This window comes from Somniosus microcephalus, chromosome 3, assembly GCF_052327205.1.
Source record: "Somniosus microcephalus isolate GS21.2 chromosome 3, FLI_Smic_1.0, whole genome shotgun sequence".
NCBI classification, from domain to species: domain Eukaryota; kingdom Metazoa; phylum Chordata; class Chondrichthyes; order Squaliformes; family Somniosidae; genus Somniosus; species Somniosus microcephalus.
In genome coordinates this window covers 186,775,574-186,796,603 of record NC_140989.1, presented here as the reverse complement: position 1 = coordinate 186,796,603, position 21,030 = coordinate 186,775,574, and the positions used below count along the sequence as shown (strand labels likewise).

The 21,030-nt window shown below is 43.8% G+C and overlaps 1 protein-coding gene across 14 annotated transcripts in view; it reads left to right on the top strand.

Annotated features, from left to right (window-relative positions):
* The window catches only part of cep43 (centrosomal protein 43), a 91,323-nt gene that overhangs the window by 53,616 nt on the left and 16,677 nt on the right, over window positions 1–21,030 (top strand). For 9 of the 14 annotated variants that reach the window (XM_085982036.1, XM_085982029.1, XM_085982028.1 and 6 more), the window contains 4 exons: window positions 8,863–8,922; window positions 11,283–11,494; window positions 13,824–13,895; window positions 14,479–14,562. In XM_085982036.1, coding sequence (XP_085838162.1) covers window positions 8,863–8,922; window positions 11,283–11,494; window positions 13,824–13,895; window positions 14,479–14,562 — 428 coding nt within the window. The remainder of the gene's footprint in view (window positions 1–8,862; window positions 8,923–11,282; window positions 11,495–13,823; window positions 13,896–14,478; window positions 14,563–21,030) is intronic. The other 5 variants (XM_085982035.1, XM_085982033.1, XM_085982026.1 and 2 more) reach the window with 3 other exon arrangements.

Below are 21,030 nucleotides of genomic sequence, written 5' to 3'. Positions count from 1 at the left end.
GGGGTGCTGGGGATGATAGAGGAGTGGACTAGGGTGTCTCGGAGGGAGCAGTCCCTACGGAATGCTGAAAGGGGAGGCGAGGGGAAGATGCGTTTGGTGGTATCACGTTGGAGGTGGCGAAAATGGTGGAGGATGATCCGTTGAATGTGGAGGCTGGTGGGGTGAAAGGTGAGGAAAAGGGAAACCCTATCGTGGTTCCGGGAGGGGCAGGGGTGAGGGCAGAAGTGCGGGAGATAGAACGGACACGGTCGAGGGCCGTGTCAACCACGGTAGAGGGCAATCTTCGGTTGAGGAAAAAGGAAGACATGTCGGAAGCACTGGTGTGGAAGGTGGCATCGTCTGAGCAGATGCGGCGGAGACGGAGAAACTGGGAGAATGGAATAGAGTCCTTACAGGAGGCGGGATGGGAGGAAGTGTAGTCCAGGTAGCTGTGGGAGTCAGTGGGCTTGTAGTGAATGTTGGTCAATAACCTATCCCCAGAGATGGAGACGGAGAAGTTTGGAGGGAAAGATTATATATGGTGTAAAAAAAACTTGTGCTGTGCCTTGAGTGAAGAAACAAAAGCTCACTTTGCCTCTGTTATGTTCAGAACTGCATTCTGAAGCAATTCCTCATTTTGGGGGGAAAATCCTGTTTCTGCCAAAAGGAGGGAGAAAAATGTTGTTACAGAAGCTGAAAATGTGGCCACCTCCAGGCTCAGCCCATCTGCCTCCTGCTTCTTCCCTAATGATCCTCAAATGTGATCCTTCAAAAAAAGCTGGAAAAATGTGTGTATGTGCAGGGTGTTTGCCAACCAAAAGTGACTGTGATGAAATAACTGTGTTCTGGCATTTGTATTGTTGCTGTTGTACTTGTTAATGTCTGGAATGTTCCACTGGTGTAGCCACTAATGCTCCTCCCTAGCCCCGCCCCTCTTCTGGAATGTTCTACCAAGGGCTGGGTCGGTGATGAATGATGGTTGCCCTGTGTTAACTTGATGCCATATTCTTTCTTAATAAAAGCCTTTAGTTTTAAGCTTTAACCTCATGGATTCTGGCAGTTATTTGGCACATCAATTTTATTAAGTAACAACTTTTGGAAGATGGATCGATTTTTGAAACCAGAGTGTCTGGATATCGATCCCCATTCGGCAGACGCGTCGAAGAAATTTACGCATTGGCTTCGATGTTTTGAACACTTCATCGCATTGGTCGATTCGACGGTTAACAAGTTGGGTCTTCTAACCAACTTGGTAAGTCATCAAACTTACTTGATAATTGAAGATATTACTACAAATGAGGCCCTCGCAGCCCTTAAGGCCCAGTACCTTAAGTCGGTTCACGAAGTATACGTCAGGTATCTTTTGTCTACTCGCAGGCAATTACCCGAGGAATCTCTGGACGATTTCCTGCAGGACCTTAAGGCTTTGGCTAAGGATTACACTATGGCAGAGACAGTCTTATAGTTGCATCAGGAAGAAGCCATCTGCGATTCTTTCATATCTGGCCTCCGATCTAATTATATTAGACAGAGACTCCTTGAGAACGACTAGTTAGTTTTAAAAACGGTCGTCGCTACTGCTCGATCGTTAGATGTAGCCCAGAAGAATTTAGAAGTGTATGCATCAGCCCATGCGTCTCTCTCAGCCTCATGTGTTCCGAGTATGGAGGCATCCATAACACCAATGGAGCCTCCACTTAATCCTATTGTTGCGGCTGTACCCCATGGGTCTAAGTGTTATTTTTGTGGCCGATCTAAACACCCCAGGCAAAGATGCCCAGCCAGAGAGGCTACCTGTTTTTAATGTAAGAAACGGGGACATTTTAGTAAAGTGTGTAAGGGTAATCCTGTACCCGATGTCTTCTCTGCTGCCGCCTATCGTTTTACTCTAGCCTCGGCTACGGCTGACCAGACCATACCGTGTTCCTTGTCGAAATCTATGATGGACATCAAGATTAATGGTCGTCCTACTGGGTGTTTGATAGACTGTGGCAGTACTGAAAGTTTTATACACCCCAACCTTGTTAACTCCTGTTCATTGAAGGTGTATCCTACTCGAAGTGAAATTGTGATGGCGTCCAAATCCCTTACTTCGGAGGTAACTGGATATTGTAAAGTCACATTGACCGTTAAGGATACGGCGTATAAGAACTTTAAACTCCTCATATTACCTCCGTTGTGTGTGAACTTAATTTTAGGCTTGGACTTCCAGTGTCAGCATGAGAGCGTTACCCTTAAGTATGGTGGCTCTCAGCCTCCACTCAGTCTGCGGCCTTTCTACTTTAAAAGTAAGTCCGCCTTCTTTGTTCGTGAACCTTGCTCCTAATTGTAGACCTATAGTGACTAAGAGTCGACGGTATAGTTCAGAAGATAAAACATTTATAAAAGAGGAAGTAGAAAGGCTTCAACGGGAGGGAATCATCGAACACCGTAATAGCCTGTGGCGTGCCCAGGTGGTGGTGGTTAAACCTAATGAGAAGAAAAGACTTGTGGTCGGTTTATAGCCAGACTATAAACTTGTATACCCAATTCGACGCCTATCCTTTGCCTCGTATTTCTCAGACGGTGAACCAGATAGCTCAGTACCGCATGTTCTCCACCATTGATTTAAAGTCTGCCTACCATCAACTCCCCATTAAAATAGAAGACCGACCTTATACGGCCTTCGAAGCTAATGGGCGCCTGTACCAATTCCTTCGGGTGCCCTTTGGAGTGACGAATGGGGTATCCGTCTTCCAACGGGAGATGGATCGTATGGTGGATGAATACGCGTTGGAAGCAACATTCCCGTACCTGGACAATGTTACTATCTGTGGGCGCGACCAACGGGAGCATGATCAAAATCTCGCGAAGTTTCTAGAGACTGCAAAGAGGTTAAACCTGACCTACAACGAAAACAAGTGTACCTTCAATACTACACGTTTGTGTATTCTTGGTTGCGTTGTGGAGAATGGGGTAATCGGGCCAGATCCTGAAAGATTACGCCCACTTAAGGAATTACCTTTACCTCACACTGTAAAAGCTTTAAGAAGGTGTCTGGGATCCTTCTCGTACTATGCCCAGTGGGTGGCTAACTACTCAGATAAAGTCCGACCTCTTATTAAGTCGACGTCTTTTCCGCTATCGGCGGAAGCTCAGGAGGCTTTCCTTAATATCAAACGGGACATTGAGAAGGCAGTGGTATGTGCCGTGGATGAGAAGATCCCTTTTCAAGTGGAAAGTGATGCATCTGATTTTGCGTTGGCAGCAACTCTTAACCAAGCTGGTAGACCAGTAGCTTTCTTCTCTCGTACATTGCAAGGACCAGAAGTTCGACATTCTTCAGTGGAAAAGGAGGCACAGGCGATTATCGAAGCAGTCAGGTATTGGAGACATTATCTCGCTGGCCCGTTTTTACGCTCATTACTGACCAGCGATCCGTGGCCTTTATGTTCAACACTAAGCAGAGAGGCAAGATCAAAAATGATAAGATTTTAAGATGGCGAATAGAACTGTCAACATATGACTCTGATATTCAGTACAGGCCTGGAGTATTTAATGAGCCATCGGATGCTTTGTCACGAGGAGTATGTGCTAGTCTAGGTATAGATAAGCTTCAAAGTCTCCACGACGCACTCTGCCACCCTGGGGTTACCAGAATGAACCACTTCATTAAGTCCCACAATCTACCCTACTCTATATTGAGGAGGTCCGGACAATGACCAGAACCTGTCGTGTTTGTGCTGAATGCAAACCCCGCTTCTATAAGCCGTCCGAACCAGCTCATCTTATTAAAGCAATTTGAGCGTTTGAGTCTCGATTTTAAAGGTCCCCTTCCATCGAGCGACCGTAATGTCTATTTTCTTAATATTATAGACGAGTACTCTCGGTTCCCTTTTGTTATCCCCTGTCCGGATGTGACTAGTGCTATTGTAATTAAATGCCTCTGCCAACTGTTTTCCTTGTTTGGCATGCTTAACTATATACATAGTGATAGTGGTTCTTCCTTTGAGTGAAGAATTGCGACAGTTTTTGCTATCGAAAGGGATTGCAATGAGTAGAACTACCAGCTATAACCCTCGTGGTAATGGGCAGGTCGAGAAAGAAAATGCGACAGTGTGGAAGGCTATCGTACTGTCTCTGAAGTCACGAGGCCTGCCGACCTCTCGCTGGCAGGATGTCCTGCCAGACGTGCTGCATTCCATAAGGTCTCTTTTGTGTACAACGACGAATGCCACCCCTTATGAAAGGATGTTTAGTTTTCCAAGAAAAGCTACTAATGGAGTAATGTTACCCACATGGTTGACGACCACGGGCCCTGTGTTGTTGCGCAGACGTGTGAGAGGCCACAAGACTGATCCACTGGTGGAGGAAGTACAACTCCTCCATGCTAATCCCCAGTATGCGTATATTCAATATCCGGATGGGCGAGAGGATACGGTCTCTATTAAAGATCGTGCACCTGCTGGAGCTCGGAGTTCGACTCCGTAGAGTTTTCAATCGTGGTATTGGACCTTCAGAGACACAAACCCTCAGTGTGGAAAATACTGATGATTCTGGGAATTCGAATGAACCGGAGTTAGTACTCCGGGAGGAGCCTCAGCAAGAGTTAAGTCATTCCCAGAAGATTATCAGACCTCCTGACAGACCGAATCTATAGCAGGGGTGAATGTGATGAAATAACTGTGTTCTGGCATTTGTATTGTTGTTGTTGTACTTGTTAATGTCTGGAATGTTCCACCGGTGTAACCACTAATGCTCCTCCCTAGCCCCGCCTCTCTTCTGGAATGTTCTACCAAGGGCTGGGTCGGTGATGAATGATGGTTGCCCTGTGTTAACTTGATGCCATATTCTTTCTTAATAACAGCCTTTAGTTTTAAGCTTTAACCTCAGGGATTCAGGCAGTTATTTGGCACATCAGTGACTATAGCCCCAAGCCATGCAAGGTAGCTAAGTGAAATCCATCTGACAGGTGACGCGCATGTAATTTGGAGGGTGTGTTTATAGCAGCCATGTTGATTTTGTAAAATCAAATGTGGAATCTGCCAACAGGAATTTTGAGCTTAGGAGATTTGTTTATAGTGGCAAGCAGTAGCTGAATTGTTCAATTCGTTTTCTTTCCCTCCCTCCTTCCCCAATGCGCCACTCCCAGTGATTTCAGCTCAATTTTTCATCTTGAACCCAAACTTTTCAATGAATTTTTATCTTTGTACTTGGATGGTAAAGTGTGTAAGAAATAGCAAAACACTGACTAACTCGGGTTGGTAGTACAGAGGTTTGCATTAACAATGAACTGATATCGGGAAGGAAAGTGTTGCAAGAACAAGGTATTGTAATTGTGTAACGGGGAAGCACAGTGCATGTTGTGGTAGAGTTGTGCAAACTGGGACGATTTGATTCCTGGCCTGTGATGAGTTAGGCAAGCTTCGTCTGATTGTTGATCCAATTGGCTTTGCTGTACCTGGCTGCGAGGAAATATCAAGTGTTCCCACTTGAGATTGCTTTTGACTGAGCACATGTGGGTGTCGGGTGAGGTCGGGGTTGAGTTTGGCCTCTGCACCCATGATTCAGTGGTGTGCAGATGTGTGCTATCCAGGCTTGCACAAGAAGAATGGCTGTTTGTGCCACCTATGGAGCTGTACCCAGCATGAATCGCCTTCAGGGGAGAAGGCCTCGGAGGAGGGAATTGTAGGAAGAGAAATACTGCAAATGAGCATGGAGTAATAAGCCAATCCAATCATAAGGCAGTTTTGAACAGAAGGCTAGTCAAGAATTAAATACTGGGTACAACTGGTTGCTGCATTGGGTTAGCTGTGCCCTTTTTATCTCCTGGATATATCTTTTAATTTAGCTCTGACTGGTTGAATGAAAGTTTCTTCCTTTTGCTGCTTGTATGCTCCCCCACAGGAAATGAGCTTGACCAGTCTAATCCCATTTCCAATCAATGTCATTCAGAGACAAAAACAATGGGTGCTGTGGGAAATGGGGTGGGAAATTCGAGTGCTGTAACAAGTGCTCTTCTGAAATTGAGGTTAAAGCTAGTTGAAGTACAGCGCTTTATTTTGTATTTGAGAGCGTTTCCTGAACCTTGGACTGCTTGATGTTCACACTGGGTGAAAAAAAAAGGATTTTCTTCCTCCGCATTGATCTTCATTAGGGTGGACACAAAACACTTTATATAAAAAAAGGAAACATGGGGAAGTAAACATAATTCTGGTTCATCTAAGAAATGTGAAACTTTTTTTTAAAGAATTTTATCCTTTGATTATTGGTTATGTTTGAGTGTCTGAAGTATAATACAGTAGTATTTTCTTCCTGTTTGTTGTAGCAGTTGTACAAAGGGTTCCATTGTAAAATAGAAGGACTTTCTCTCTAATCTCACAATTCAGATTTCACAAAGGTACTGCAACTGTCCTGTAGCAAGAGGAACATGTATAAACATTTCTAGTAGTTAATATTTTGTGGGCAGGTTTAACAAATAATTCTGAATTTTATTGGAGTCTTCAAAGTCTTTGTCCTATTGTGTCTTTCACAGAAATCACAGAAACCCCACAGTGCAGATAGAGGCCATTTCGGCCCATCGAGCCTGCACCGACACATGTCCCACCCAATCCCCATAACCCCTACACCAACACCAACACATATCCCACCCTATCCCCATAACCCCACGTATTTAATCCCCCCTAACACTAAGGGTCAATTTATCATAGCCAATCAACCTAACCCGCACATCTTTGGACTGTGGGAGGAAACCGGAGCACCCGGAGGAAACCCACGCAAACACGGGGAGAATGTGCAAACTCCACACAGACAGTCACCCGAGGCCGGATTCGAACCCGGGTCCCTGGTGCTGTGAGGCAACAGTGCTAACCACTATGCCACCGTGTCTTTGTAGTTCATTATTTGCATTCTGAGACACTATTCTCTTCACTGACTTTCCAAGTTTGTATTCATGCTTTCCTGTGAAGGATGAGGAGGTCAGTGTTACATTCTATCTTTCTCTTTTGTTGTATCGCCACTTTTTAAAAATCTGTCCAGCCCATGCCTGCCTTTTTTTAAACTGAAGATAATGATGTAAATGTAAATGTTTTTACTAACAAGCATGCTGGGCACGTGTGATGCTGTATTTTGTATTTTAATCCGCATTGGTTGCTGTTTAGGCTTAGATTTGGTTTGCAGTAATAGCCAAATCCATGTTCTATTGAGTTTGTCACTTTGCAGTGCATTCACTATCACAGTACAATAACTCATTTCTACCATTTCAATTTCTTGCCTGGTGGGTATTAATTCAACAGTAACTTTTCTTCACGTGAACCCACTCCCTGGAAGGAAGTTTCAATCAGTTCAGAATTTATTACCAAAGACTCGGGGGTTATTTTAGGGAAAGGGTGAAAACGGGCGCTAAATGGGTGATGTGCTAATAAGACACGCCTGTTTGAAAGTCTTGTTTTTGCACACACTTTTGGTCCTAATTGCTGATCATTATAATTTGACCTTGCCTGGAGGTGTTAAATCAGACACCTGCAGGTTTTGCGCTCAAGCGCTGATTAGACACAATTGTCGTGGAGCAGTATATGTGGGCCCCATTCACCCACTTCCACTGATGGTGTGGAGTAGGCTGGCTGACACACAGCTGCAAGTTTCAGGATGGCTCTGGGACCGAGTGAGAGGGCGCACATGTTCTCGGATGCAGCACTGGAATTCCTGGTGGAGGAGGTACAGAGGAGGAGGGATGTCCTGTACCCGCCTGTGTGATGGCGTGCACCTCCCCCTCCTGTCCCACTCTCCTACAGTAGTTGGTGCTGTACTGCCTGGGGTCATGTCTTCCTCCTGGAGACCAAAGAGGACCCTTAGCAAGATGCCGATGACCAAGCACTCCCTTTCTCCTGGTGATTCCTAATAAGGTGTCCAATAAGATAGCGTAGCACCGTACTTACTCTTTTTAGGTGACATCCTCAGAGAATTTCCAGACTAAATGTTGATAGTGTTGGTGAAATCTTGACAGAGTCCTAGAAAGTGCCGATGTTTCAAAAGTCCTCTTCAAACTTCCAGCAGCAAGTGAACAGTAAAAGGTGATATACCTTTAAGTAGCTCTCAATCTTCTGCATCGACTAGTTTATTCCCAGTCACCTGGGCGCAGTTGGGAGAGGCCGTTGGATCAAGCGCTGGCCGCCACAATGCTGTGTAGCCTCATTAATGCTAGCAGGCAATTTAAGTGGCAATCAGGTGTTTAGCGATCCTCCATGCTGTGTCCGCTGTGGCTCAGTTGGTAGCACGCTCGCCTCTGAGTCAGTACGTTGTGGGTTCAAGTCCCACTCCAGGGACTTGAGCACAAAAATCTAGGCTGACACTAGTGCAGTGCTGAGGGAGTGCTGCACTGTCGGAGGCGTCGTCTGCTCTCTCAAGTAGACGTAAAAGATCCCATGGCACTATTTCGAAGAGGAGCTGGGGAGTTCTTCCCGGTGTCTTGGCCAGTACTTATCCCTCAATCAACATAACAAAAACAGATTATCTGGTCATTATCACATTGCTGTTTGTGGGAGCTTGCTATGCACAAATTAGCTGCCGCATTTCCTACATTGCAACTGTGACTACACTCAAAGTACTTAATTGGCTGTAAAGCTCTTTGAGATGTCCGTTGGTCGTGAAAGGTACTATATAAATCCAAGTCTGTCTTTCTTTCCGTGCGGCCATTCTTGGCGAAAGCATCAACTCCTTTACCAAGATGACGTCTTGTGCTAAACCGACGTTTCATCTTAAGACCTCATCTTGGCCACCTCGAGGCTCTTTAGCGCCTAAAGTATCCGGGGAAAATTGCCCCATTCACCTGCTGACTACTTGGAGTCACTCATTCCATGCCAGATGTAGCACTAGTTAAATGATTTTTTTTATGTTCATGTTCAGATACCTAGATACAAAGGAACTGGTAAAGTTAAAGAGAGCGGGGAGAAAGCTGGTGAGAAGGTAACTGCATGTTGGCACAAGCCTGGTGATGGCTCAAACATTACTCTTAGCACAGGCACGGCACGCAAATTCCTAAAAAACATATTGGGATACCTATGGATATTACAGGAAATCTAGAAATTACACAGCTATTTGTATATCATGTTTTATAATTGGGTTACTATGGTTTATAGAAATTGCAAAAACGATTAGATAAATTTAAAGAGCAAGAAAAAACCTTTATCACTGGGACTTGGCATGCCAGGGTGGATCAATAGGTTTCCCAGCAATGCCATCATAATAGTGCATTTCAGAAATGAAGATGTTTAATGTCTGTCATTTATTTGATGCTGGAAACTATTTTGATATTGGTCTGTTACTGCATGATCTATTTGAGAAAAATTGCACTGTTTTGCGAAGTCCCTAGTATAATCTTACACTGTCTTAATAACTTTACTTTTAAATTCATGATAAGACTTGGCATTCTGATCATCAATACGCTGTTTTGTGGTGGTGTTGCTGTGAGTTACTTTCATCTGTTACATTTAGTTTCCATGCCAGTTCAATATTGTGTGCTGATCTGTGCTAATGGTTAATGCACTACTGTAGGTGAATAGTCAACTATAAACTGATATATAGCTCAACACCCCACTGTCCCTTCCCCTCTAACATTGTAGATATTATGGCCTAGAAATTCAGTATAGCCACTTCTGGGGCGGTAAAGTCGGGCGGCCGCTAAAGTTTGCGCCCGGCGCAAAGTCGAGCCCCCTTCGCCGATATTCAGTTGCATCGCCCGAAGAGGTTGCTGCTGTGCTAAAACAGGCGATGCACGACTATCATTAGGCGCTAAGCCGGCAGCCCGGGCCGCTAACACCGGAAGTTGGGCGCAGGGCAGGTGCGGCGAGCTGCTGATTGCCGGCAGACACTCTGGCTCCGGTGAGCTCTTAAAGGGGGAGGGTGGATTTGTTTTTTTGAAAGGCCGAGGCTAGTGTATTTGTGTTGTTGGGGAGGGCTTCTCTCCATCAGTTTGTTCCTCCTCCTCCTCCTCCTCCTAGAAGGAGTGTTGCAAAACGGCTGCCTTTTCTACTGCAGGAGTGCCCTTTAATTTGCGCTCTCCGCGGCCCGCCTCTGCTGTGTACCGTTCCACTTCACAGTTGTTCGGGCCGCCAGGCGCACAATGGGGCGGCGCGAGTGAAGTTCCGGTTCCGGGCGCACAAAGGGCGTTGCACGACGAAATGACGTCATGATCTGCGCGCGCAGATGAGCGCGCGCAATGACTTTGCACCGGCGCTAAATGTCTACTGAAGTTGGGGCGAGGCGCAGATCGCGCTGCGCCTGGGCGCTAAGCGCCTAGCGCTCGAGATCTACAACTCCTAAGGCGCTAACGGCTGGCGCAGCCAACTGAATTTCTAGGCCTATGTATTTAATGAAGTCTTGCCTTTTCTAACATTTGATGTTTTGCTCAAACATGTTAATATTTGATGGTGCTTCTTGTCTCTTACAAGCAGGCCATTTATAAGCTTGCATGAGATATAAGTTTGTATGAAACCTGCCATCTTGCATTGTGTTAAAGGAGCCTGGTGAAACTAGAATTGATGCTATAGCTCCCTCAGATAACAAAGCCCAAATGATTGAAGCAAAATGCCTAACATGCCAATGTACCCCTTCCTCACCTTAGACAGATTTTTATCTTCAGTTAATACAACAACACGCTGATTTCAACCACAAAACCATTGGAATTCTCCATAATGTAAATTAGTGTTGATCTTTATTTTTGAATCAATGGGTGCACTGAAATCTGTAAAAGGTTTGACCACTATATATTGTGTTCAAAATTAAGAAAAAGTTACCATTCATGTAGTTATAATTATAGCAGATTTGTGGATCTTGGTGATTCTGTATTCAGTAATCTACCAAGTCCTGTACCCTCCTAGCTAGACCCATAGAGGCTTAAGATCAATAAAACATCTGAAAATAGCTTTTACTAATGCATACTCTCTAATTCCTTCAGTACTTCTGGTTGTATATTTATTAAAGTAACCTCAAACTATCTTTGTAACAATGTTAAAAGGTGTAGGGCCCTATACTTTTATTGGTATTTTTTTAGTTGATACACATGCAGCAGTTACAATTAGGATGTTACATTATTCCATCTGTATAATGAAGCATTACCTTGTTACTCCAGGAGTAGTAGGTTCGAGAATTATTGGTATCTGGGTGCCAGTTTGATTCAAACTGCTTTAACTGCTCCTGTTTAAAGTTTCTAAACATTTGGGAGTCTATTTTAAACACTACAGCTCTATTTACTAATTCATACAGTACAATAATTAATCTGTTTTGTATAATCCTTATACTGTGTACTTTTATTTGCATTTCCAAAGGTCACTGATACCAGTCCTGGAGATACCAGTGTAGCCTCAGGTGACATAAAAAGTATAACCAATCTGTCTTCTGGTGAGCGAAAACAAGACTTGATGCCTAACACAGGTACCAATCCCCCAGAATTAAAGAAAGATGGAAAGATGCATCTTGAGGAAGATGAAGACTCATTCTTTGATGACCCATTGCCTGAACAAATGAAGACCTATGGCTGGTAAGCCAAAACATAGGCATACTAAATAGAAAACAACAATTTGCATTTATACAGCACCTTTTTTAATGTAGTTAAACATCCCAAGGCACTTCACAGGAGCGTTATCAGACAACATTTGATACCGAGCCACATAAAGGGATATTAGGACAGGTGACCAAAAGCTTGGTCAAAGATGTGGGTTTTAAGGAGCGACTTAAAGGAGGCGAGAGAGGTGGAGAGGTTTAGCAAGGGAATTCCAGAGCTTGAGGTCTAGGCAGCTGAAGGCACGGCCACTCATAGTAGAGCGATGAAAATTCGGAGCTGCGCAAGAGGCCAGAATTGGAGGAGCGCAGAGATTTTAGGGGAGCTATAGTGCTGGAGAGGGGCAAGACCATGGAGGGATTTGAACACCAATTAGAATTTTTAAATCGAGGCATTGCCGGACCAGGAGCCAATGTAGGTCAGCGAGCATAGGTGAACAGGACTTGGTGCGAGTTAGGATACGGGCAGTAGAGTTTTGGGTGAGCTCATGTTTATGCAGGGTGGAAGGTGGGCGTTATATTTAATCTTGTGAGCAGATTGTGACAGACAGGAACTCCTTCTGGTCTTCACAAAGTCTTATCAAGCATAGTATACAGCATTTGGTGAAGCATGGTTTTGTTTTAATTTAAATGCATTCTTCCACAACTATTTATTGAAAAGACTAAATTCAGTGTAGAGTACTGATCCTCTCTGAAATTTCTACCGTAAAGGAATGTGATTGTCTGTTAATATAGTTTGCAAGATACTTTAACTGTCACTAAACTGAGGAACGTGTGTTGACATGACCGGGTGACGTGATGACATTTATCACCTCGGTATTACTGATTCCTTTTTAGCAAGAGAAGAACCAGAAGTCATATTGTAAAACTTTGCAGTGCAGCTACAGTCTTACTGTGGCGCCCAGCAGACTGCATTAGAACAGTTTTTCAGAATGATTCCGGGAAATAAGCCTACATGAAAAGTCCCTCAATTTTCTTGTGCTTTGAATATACATCATTGCCACATTCCAACTTCTGCCTTCGCTGTTTTTCTTCTCTGATCTGGAGTGTTCAGACATTGCTTGGAATGTACCCATTACTATGTATCATTGACTCGACCCATTGCTTCCTTGGCTGAAAAGCACTGAAGACAAGTGAAGTATTTATAGGGTGTGGGAATGGGGAAATCCTGTTGTATTGGTAGTATTCACTGTTTTGTAGAGTCGTACAGGGACTCTTGATTTACCCATTTGAGAACTAGGCTAATCTATTGGAATGTTGAGGTTAACAGAAAATGCTAGAAACACTCAAGGTCAAGCAGCACCTGGAGAGAGCAAGGTAGGGTTTACATTTCAGGTCGATTACTTATTGTTAAAACCAGAAAATGTTAGAGAAGAACAGCTTTTGAGGAGGAACAGAGCCTGGGAAAATGGGGTTGAGAGAAGGAGAGGTCTGTGATTAGGTAGAGGACAGGAGATGATTAAATGACAGAAGTAATGATGGTGCTAGATAAAATGAAGCAATAATGAGGGAAATTAGAGATATAAATGATGCAGCAGAGACCCAGATGATGTGTGAGTGGTTACAGCAGAAGAGCAGAGTGTTGGGGGAAGCTGGGTTCTCGGGAGGCAGGTCAGTTGTTGAAACCTTTTAAGTAGGCTGCATGGCTCCATTTTTATTATTAACCTATGTTAGCCATGTTTTCTGGGCCTTGGGATACTCAGCAGGTAAAAGGAGATGAAAAGGGCTGAATCTATAAGGTATGTGCCAGTACAGCACTGCTTGTGGACCAAAAGGAGCAGGATTATTCCCTCCAGGCCCAACAAACCAACCCTGTAAACCCTCCCACAATCACCGCTTCCCCGCCCTGATCTACTCCAATCACCGATCCCACCATGTTGTCTCTGCTCACCACCTCACCCCACTCTGAGATCGTACCTTGGTAAATATCAGGGCCTTGGAGTTTATCTGTGGAAAAAGTGAATTTGTCAAAACTTGGTTAACTCTTCATTGGTAGTTCTCCAGAATTTTACTGGCCTGGTTGTATTTTTGTCAAACATTCACAAACCCTTAAGTTTTGGAAGCATTAGACTATTTCATCATTTAGTGCAATACTTTCAGCTTCCATAAGGCAGAGGGCAAAAGACTATTTTCAACAACGCAGTCATTGACCAGCCAAGATTTTCCTCATTTAAACATCCCCCATTAACTGCTGTTTTAGATATCTTGTAGTGAGGTGTAGACCTCCATTATCGATCTGTTCTCTTTCTCTTCTTTTTCGCTGCATATCCAGTTCCATTTGTTCTATTAATTTTCTATTGTGGTATCAGTCCATCACAGGGAGATAAAAATGTTTCAGGGTTGCGCTCTTCAGATAGCAAAAAGAATGGCAGTCAGAAAGTGTAAGTACCTCCTTTATTCACATCTGTACATGAGTAATCCATAAAATGGTGATAGTAAAGAATTGAGTGATAACCTGAAAGTAGAACCAAAGTGCAAAAAGGGACAAAACATTTCTCTACTACTTCTGAATCGCTGAAAATTAGGTCAGATGGTTCAAAAGCTAGAACTGGATTCTTGAAGCTTTGTGGCTTCCGAAGCTATTATGACCTCTTGAGCTGTACATCAATTTTGATTTTTTTTTTCCATTGACGTTTAAAAGAAAATATGAATTTAATTTAAGATCCCTAACTGGACAAAATTGGTACAGTATACGGATGCATCCGAGTATTCAAATCTCTCTCGAGTTTGTTGTCCTGTCCGTGTATGTTCAAGGAAGATCCATATAGTTAAGTAATGTCATAGCTACTAATCTTTTAGGCTGGCTTGAATTCTTTCAAGTTTAAAATTATAAATACTCCCTGATGTATTACCCCTTGTTGATGATTACTGTAATTTTGTGCATGATGCATCTCTGTCCATGATTGTCCAGTTTTCATCTTTCCTTTCCTCTCTCTTCTGTCCCATTGCTTTCTCATGAGGCAGCATCTCTGGTAAAAACAGTGATACCGATGAAGATGCAGAGGATCCCTTTGTAGAGACAGGTGGTAGACAGAGTCCTCTAGAAAGGTGAGATCACCAGCATGATTTAATGGTTTGGTGATGGAGGTAATTGTAGGTGGTGACCTTTTTAAACACACAGGAAAAATTCTGATGACTGAAAAAGTAGAGCGCTTATAAATAAAACTTGAAATCTTAGCAGTTTAAAATGTCAATGGCAAAAGAGGAAAGTAGAATCAAAGATATTATATTGTGATATGTTTCAACCTTACTTAAATTTGATCGTGTTGGAAGAATTAACATTTTTATTATATCTATATATTTTGGGGTTTTAATAGCTTGGGAAAAGAATGTGTTTTTCAGTAAAACCCATCTGACCTTGGTTTAATTTTGATCATTGCATACCTTTTCCTGTTGCATGATGTGTACAGAAAACCTTGGCCGCTGTAATTGCGTTAGTTAGTGCCAGTAATGAAATGTACAATAACAGACAGTAAAGCCCTGAAAATGTAAACATAACCAAAATGCATTTATATATATATTTTTTAAATTGTATCCCAAACTCTGAATTTTGGAAGACTGGAAAAGTACTAGGGCATATTCTTGCCTTTTTAAAAACTTTATTCAACTCCCACGAGTGCATTAACAGCGAGAATTCTAGCATCTTCTCATCTATTGTCTATAATATACAGATTTTCAGAATAATTAAATACAGATTATTTCTTGAGAAAACTACAGTAGTGATAGTTTCTGGTTCTTTCATCAGGGATGTAGATCATAGTGACTGGTTCTCCTGGCATGTAAACTGACCAAACAGAATAAAATCTTGATATATAATTTAAAATGCTTATATATTATTATAAGTGATTGATTCCAAGACTTTCTTATACTATGTGTTTATAAATCAAATGGTTATAAATCAAGTTTTGTGTCTGGAGGTTGACACCTGAACCACTTGATTAGATTACTGTTTTGTATACTGACTGGTTATTTCCTGGTGATCAACTGTTAATCATCACTTGATAAACTTGCATTGATTTGTCATCATTATTTCATTATAGAAGCCAAAACAAGAAAAACTCAGATCTGAACAAAATAACCTCCTCAAAGTTCTGTGTATATCTACAGCATTTAAAAGTTTTGCATCTGGCAGTGTTTCTGGGCATCAAGCATGCTAATTGACTGAGATGTCCCATTCAAGAAAACATTACCTCTAAAAGATTCTACTTTCAATATCTCAAGAAAATGTTCTTTTTAAAAAAAAAAAAAAAAAAAAAAATTCTATTCACTAAAAAAAACCCCTCAAAAGCAACAAATCAAATCCGTGGTTTGGGGGGGTGGGGGTGGAAATCAACTCCTTTTAGAGTACGCATGTTGGTTCCCCACCAATGTCTCAACAAACTCCCAAAAAATAAAATAATGCAAATACATTAAAGAATAAAATAATTCTGGGGAAAAAGCACAAAACTTAAATCGCCTAATTTTAAAAATCCCTCCTGTAACCTTTTCTCTTCTCTCTTTCCCCCCCCCCCCCCCCCCCCCCCCCCCCGGGCCCTTGTGGTGACAGATTTGCCTTTACCTCTGTTGGATTTTGGATCCTATATCTAGGCCTGGGGTACAGAGGAAAACTGGAATGAATAATTATTTTGCCAAGTAATTTTATGCACTTAACCATTCTAATTTTTAAATCCATTTTAACTGTTTTATCAATTTTGGCAAGAAGTGAACAATGGAATGCAAACTGAATTGCAATTACAATGCAGTCCTTACCACTTACACCATCCCCATTTATCCCAGACAACTGTCTGTATTGGGCAAGTGATGCTGACCATTGACCATTTACCATTACCATAGGCGTCAATTTCAAGGCGCTGCTTAAATCGTATTAAGCAGGCCGGCTATTTCTGGCAGTTCAAGCAGCTCGGGGTCACCTTCCGTCTGCCCCCATCTACTGCCGTTTGCCTTGCAGCATTGTTTTAATGTACATTAGTAAAAAGGGAATCTAGTTGCATTATCTTCTTTAGGGAACTAGAGACTTTCAGACAAACTGTACTCAGCAGATATATTTCCTCCTTTGAATCACCCCCTTATTAAATATTAATTTCTGAGACATTCGCAAACATTGCACAGTCAGCTTGCTGCCATGCAAAGTCAGCTTGCTGCCATCATGCATCATGGCTGTGCATACTTGTGTTCAAAGGGGCTTGCAGGGTGTCCCAGCAGTCCAACAGATTACTAGGATTGCTGAGATACTGTCCCCAGGGGAGTGGCAATGGCTCCATGGAACACGAGCCTGATGTCCTGCTCTCGGGATGACAGCATTCGTGCTGCCACTCTGCCAGTGCCCTTGCCTGTCAGCCAGCCAACCCAGACGGCTGCTGCCCATGCCAAGATGGTGCAATCTGAAGCCGGGCCTTCTAGGCCCAGAGCTGTTCGAGGATGTCCTCCACTGAAAGTCAGCAGCCTTCTACCAGCCATGCTGCAGCCACTCGAGAATTGGGGTTGAGGTTACTAGTATCGCATTTGAATTAGTTCTTCACGTACAGCCCAGGCAGAAAGGAGCTGACAAGATTGCAGCCTCCCTTCCTCTTCCTCCTCCTCATGCTCCTGCTCCTCAGCTTCTTGTCTAATAGGTGGTGAGAAGGGGCTGTCCCCTCATGATGGAGAAGCTGTGCAGCATGCAGCAGACAACTATGAATCTTGAGACCCGCTCAGCTGAGTTCTGCAAGGGTCGGAGCGATCATAATATGATCGAATTCTTCATTAAGATGGAGAATGAAGTAGTTGACTCGGAGACTAGGGTCCTCAATTTAAATAAAGGAAACTATGATGGTCTGAGGAGCGAGTTGGGTAGGATTGATTGGGGAATGGCACTCAAAGGGTTGACAGTGGATAGGCAATGGCAAACATTCAAAGACCGAATGGATGAACTACGGAATTTGTTCATCCCAGTTTGGCATAAAAATAAAACAAAAAAGGTGACTCAACCGTGGCTAACAAGGGAAATTAGGGATAGCATAAGGTCCAAGGAGAGGGCATATAAATTGGCCAGAAAAAGCAATAATCCTGAGGATTGGGAGCAGTTTAGGATTCAACAAAGGAGGACAAAGGGATTAATTAAGAAAGGGAAAATAGAATATGAGAGTAAGCTTGCAGAGAACATAAAAACTGACACTCAAAGCTTTTATAGATATGTGAAGAGAAAAAGATTGGTGAAGTCAAGCGTAAGTCCCTTGCAGTCAGAATCGGGGGAATTTATAACTGGGAACAAAGAAATGGCAGACCAACTAAATACATATTTTGGTTCTGTCTTCACAAAGGAGGACACAAATAACCTCCCAGAGATGCCAGGGAACATAGGGTCTGATGAAAGGGTGGAACTGAAAGAAATCAGTATTTGTAGGGAAATGGTGTTGGGCAAATTGATGGGACTGAAGGCCGATAAATCCCCAGGGCCTGATAATCTACATCCCAGGGTACTTAAGGAAGTGGCCCTAGAAATAGTAGATGCATTGCTGGTCATCTTCCAGAACTCGATAGACTTTGGAACGGTACCCATGGATTGGCGGGTAGCTAATGTTACCCCACTATTCAAAAAAGGTGGTAGAGAAAAGGTGGGGAATTATAGACCGGTAAGCTTGACATCGGTAGTGGGGAAAATGCTAGAGTCCATTATAAAAGATGTAATAGCAGAGCACTTGGAAAGCAGTGACTGGATCGGACAAAGTCAACATGGATTTACAAAAGGTAAATCATGCTTGACTAATCTACTGGAATTTTTTGAGGATGTAACTGGTAAAATAGATAAGGGAGAACCAGTGGATGTGGTGTATTTGGACTTTCAGAAGGCTTTCGATAAGGTCCCGCAAAAGAGATTAGCGTGCAAAATTAAGGCACATGGGATTGGGGGCAAGGTATTGACTTGGATAGAGAACTGGTTGGCGGACAGAAAGCAAAGAGTTGGAATAAACGGGTTGTTTTCCGAGTGGCAGGCAGTGACTAGTGGGGTACCGCAAGGATCGGTCCTAGGACCCCAGCTGTTCACAATATATATTAATGATGATCTGGACGAGGGAATTGGATGTAATATCTCCAAATTTGCAGACGACACAAAGCTGGGTGGGAGGGTAAGCTGTGAGGAGGATGTCGTGAAACTCCAGCACGATTTGGACAGGTTGGGTGATTGGGCAGAAACATGGCAAATGCACTATAATGTGGATAAATGTGAGGTTATCCACTTTGGTGGCAAAAACAGGAAGGCAGATTATTATTTGAATGGTAATAGATTGGGCGAAGGGGAAGTGCAAAGAGACCTGGGTGTTCTTGTACACCAGTCGCTGAAGGTAAGCATGCAGGTGCAGCAGGCGGTTAAGAAGGCAAATGGTATGTTGGCCTTTGTAGCAAGAGGGTTCGAGTACGAGAACAAGGATGTCTTGCTGCAGTTGTACAGGGCCTTGGTGAGACCGCACCTTGAGTATTGTGTGCAGTTTTGGTCGCCTTACCTGAGGAAGGACGTTCTTGCCATGGAAGGAGTGCAGCGAAGATTCACCAGGCTGATACCTGGGATGGCGGGAATGACGTAGGAGGAGAGATTGTGTCGATTGGGATTATACTCACTGGAGTTTAGAAGATTGAGAGGGGATCTCATCGAAACCTATAAAATTCTGTCAGGCCTGGACAGACTAGATGCAGGAAGGATGTTTCTGATGGCCGGGGAGTCCAGAACCAGGGGTCATCGTCTAAGGATAAGGGGTAAGCCATTTAGGACTGAAATGAGGAGGAATTTCTTCACCCAGAGAGTGGTGAACCTGTGGAATTCTCTGCCACAGAGGGCAGTGGAGGCCAGTTCATTAAGTATATTCAAGAAAGAGTTGGATATATTTCTTAAGGTTAAAGGGATCAAGGGATATGGGGAGAAGGCAGGGACTGGGTACTGAATTTGGATGATCAGCCATGATCTCATTGAATGGCGGAGCAGGCTCGAAGGGCCTACTCCTGCTCCTATCTTCTATATCTATGTAAGGCTTCTCCAGAGCAGTCCAGGTAGTGGAATCATTGCTTTAGCACGCTAATGGTCTGCTCTATCACATTTCTTGTAGCAGTGTGGCTCTCATTGTATGCATGCTGCACACGTATGTGGGTTGCGAACCGGAGTCATGCTGTCAGCGGATAGTCCTTGTCGCCTCGTAGCCACCCTTTGCCATGGTGACTGAAATACAGCTGGCACAGTGGACTACTGCAGAATGAAGGCATCATGACTGCTGCCAGGAAACCAGGCATTAACCTGTATGATGCGTTGCACATGGTCACACACCACCTGGACGTTGAGGGAGTGGAATCCCTTTCGGTTCTGGTACAAGACAGAGTTGACATGCGGTGCCCACAAAGCAATGTGCGAGCAGTAAATGGCACCCTGCACCATGGTGCAAACCCTTGTGCTCGCTCTGCCTGCTTGTCTCTGGCAAGGGGGTATGAAATGAAGATATCTCTTTGAATAGAGAACCTCAGTGACCTCCCTTATGCAACAGTGGACGGCAAACTGTGAGATGTTGCAAATATCTCCAGCTTCAGCCTGGAAGGAGCCAGATGCATAAAAGTCCATCGCCACGGTCACCTTCACAGCCACTGGCAATGTGGTCCTTGCCCTGCTCTGAGGTTGGAGTAGTGGCTGCAGCAGCTGGCAGATTTCAGCGAGGGCCTCCACAGTGAAGCGCAGACATCTCTCATTGTTCATCGCTGAAGTATGAAGAGCAGCAGGCTGAATTGCTCCCTGAAAACCCTGAGTGGATATGGCCTCCTTCTCCTCCTTCCTCTTCCAGCAGCTTGTCCTGCTTTGTGTGGCCTCTGCTAATTCTCCCAGTCATGCTCTTCCAAAAGTAGTTGATGATCCCTTTAAATAGTGCTGGTGGGGGTCCTTCATGGTGCTTAACGCGTGTTCAGCTGTGCGAGCTTAGGAGAGGGCGTTGGCTGGAGTGCTCCAGAATGGCAGTGCTGCACGCTGATTGGTGTCCTGGCCTGCCTGCTCTGCATACTTCCGGCGCACATTTAAGTGCACACAACGACTCCTTTACCAAGATGGCGTCCGCCACGCTTCGCGTCAGAAGTAGTGCGCGTGCCCATGGATGCCATTTGGGAACCCTAAGGGTACTCGTAGTGCCGAAAATAGGCGCTACCAAGCCCAATATCTCGCCCATTGTTTTGGCCAGTTTTTTTTGCCAACGAGTTTGTGTACCAGAAAAACATGGATAAGTTATAAGCATCACAAACATTTTATGCTCAGTTATTCATTTAAGTGGACGTGACTGTACTAATATTTTTAGGTCCTCAACACATGAACAACCTGCTAGCAAACTCCCTGTCTTTGGTGCACCGCAGATATGCTATCACTTGTGCTGACAATTTTTTTTCGCTCAGTCATGAGCTACAGCAGCATTACTGCACGTCGTAATCCAGCACAAGCCAGCTGCTGACTCCAAGAGTAGAATGCAGTGATCCTGCAGTGAATCATAATCATAATCAAAGTCAACTTTATTGTCA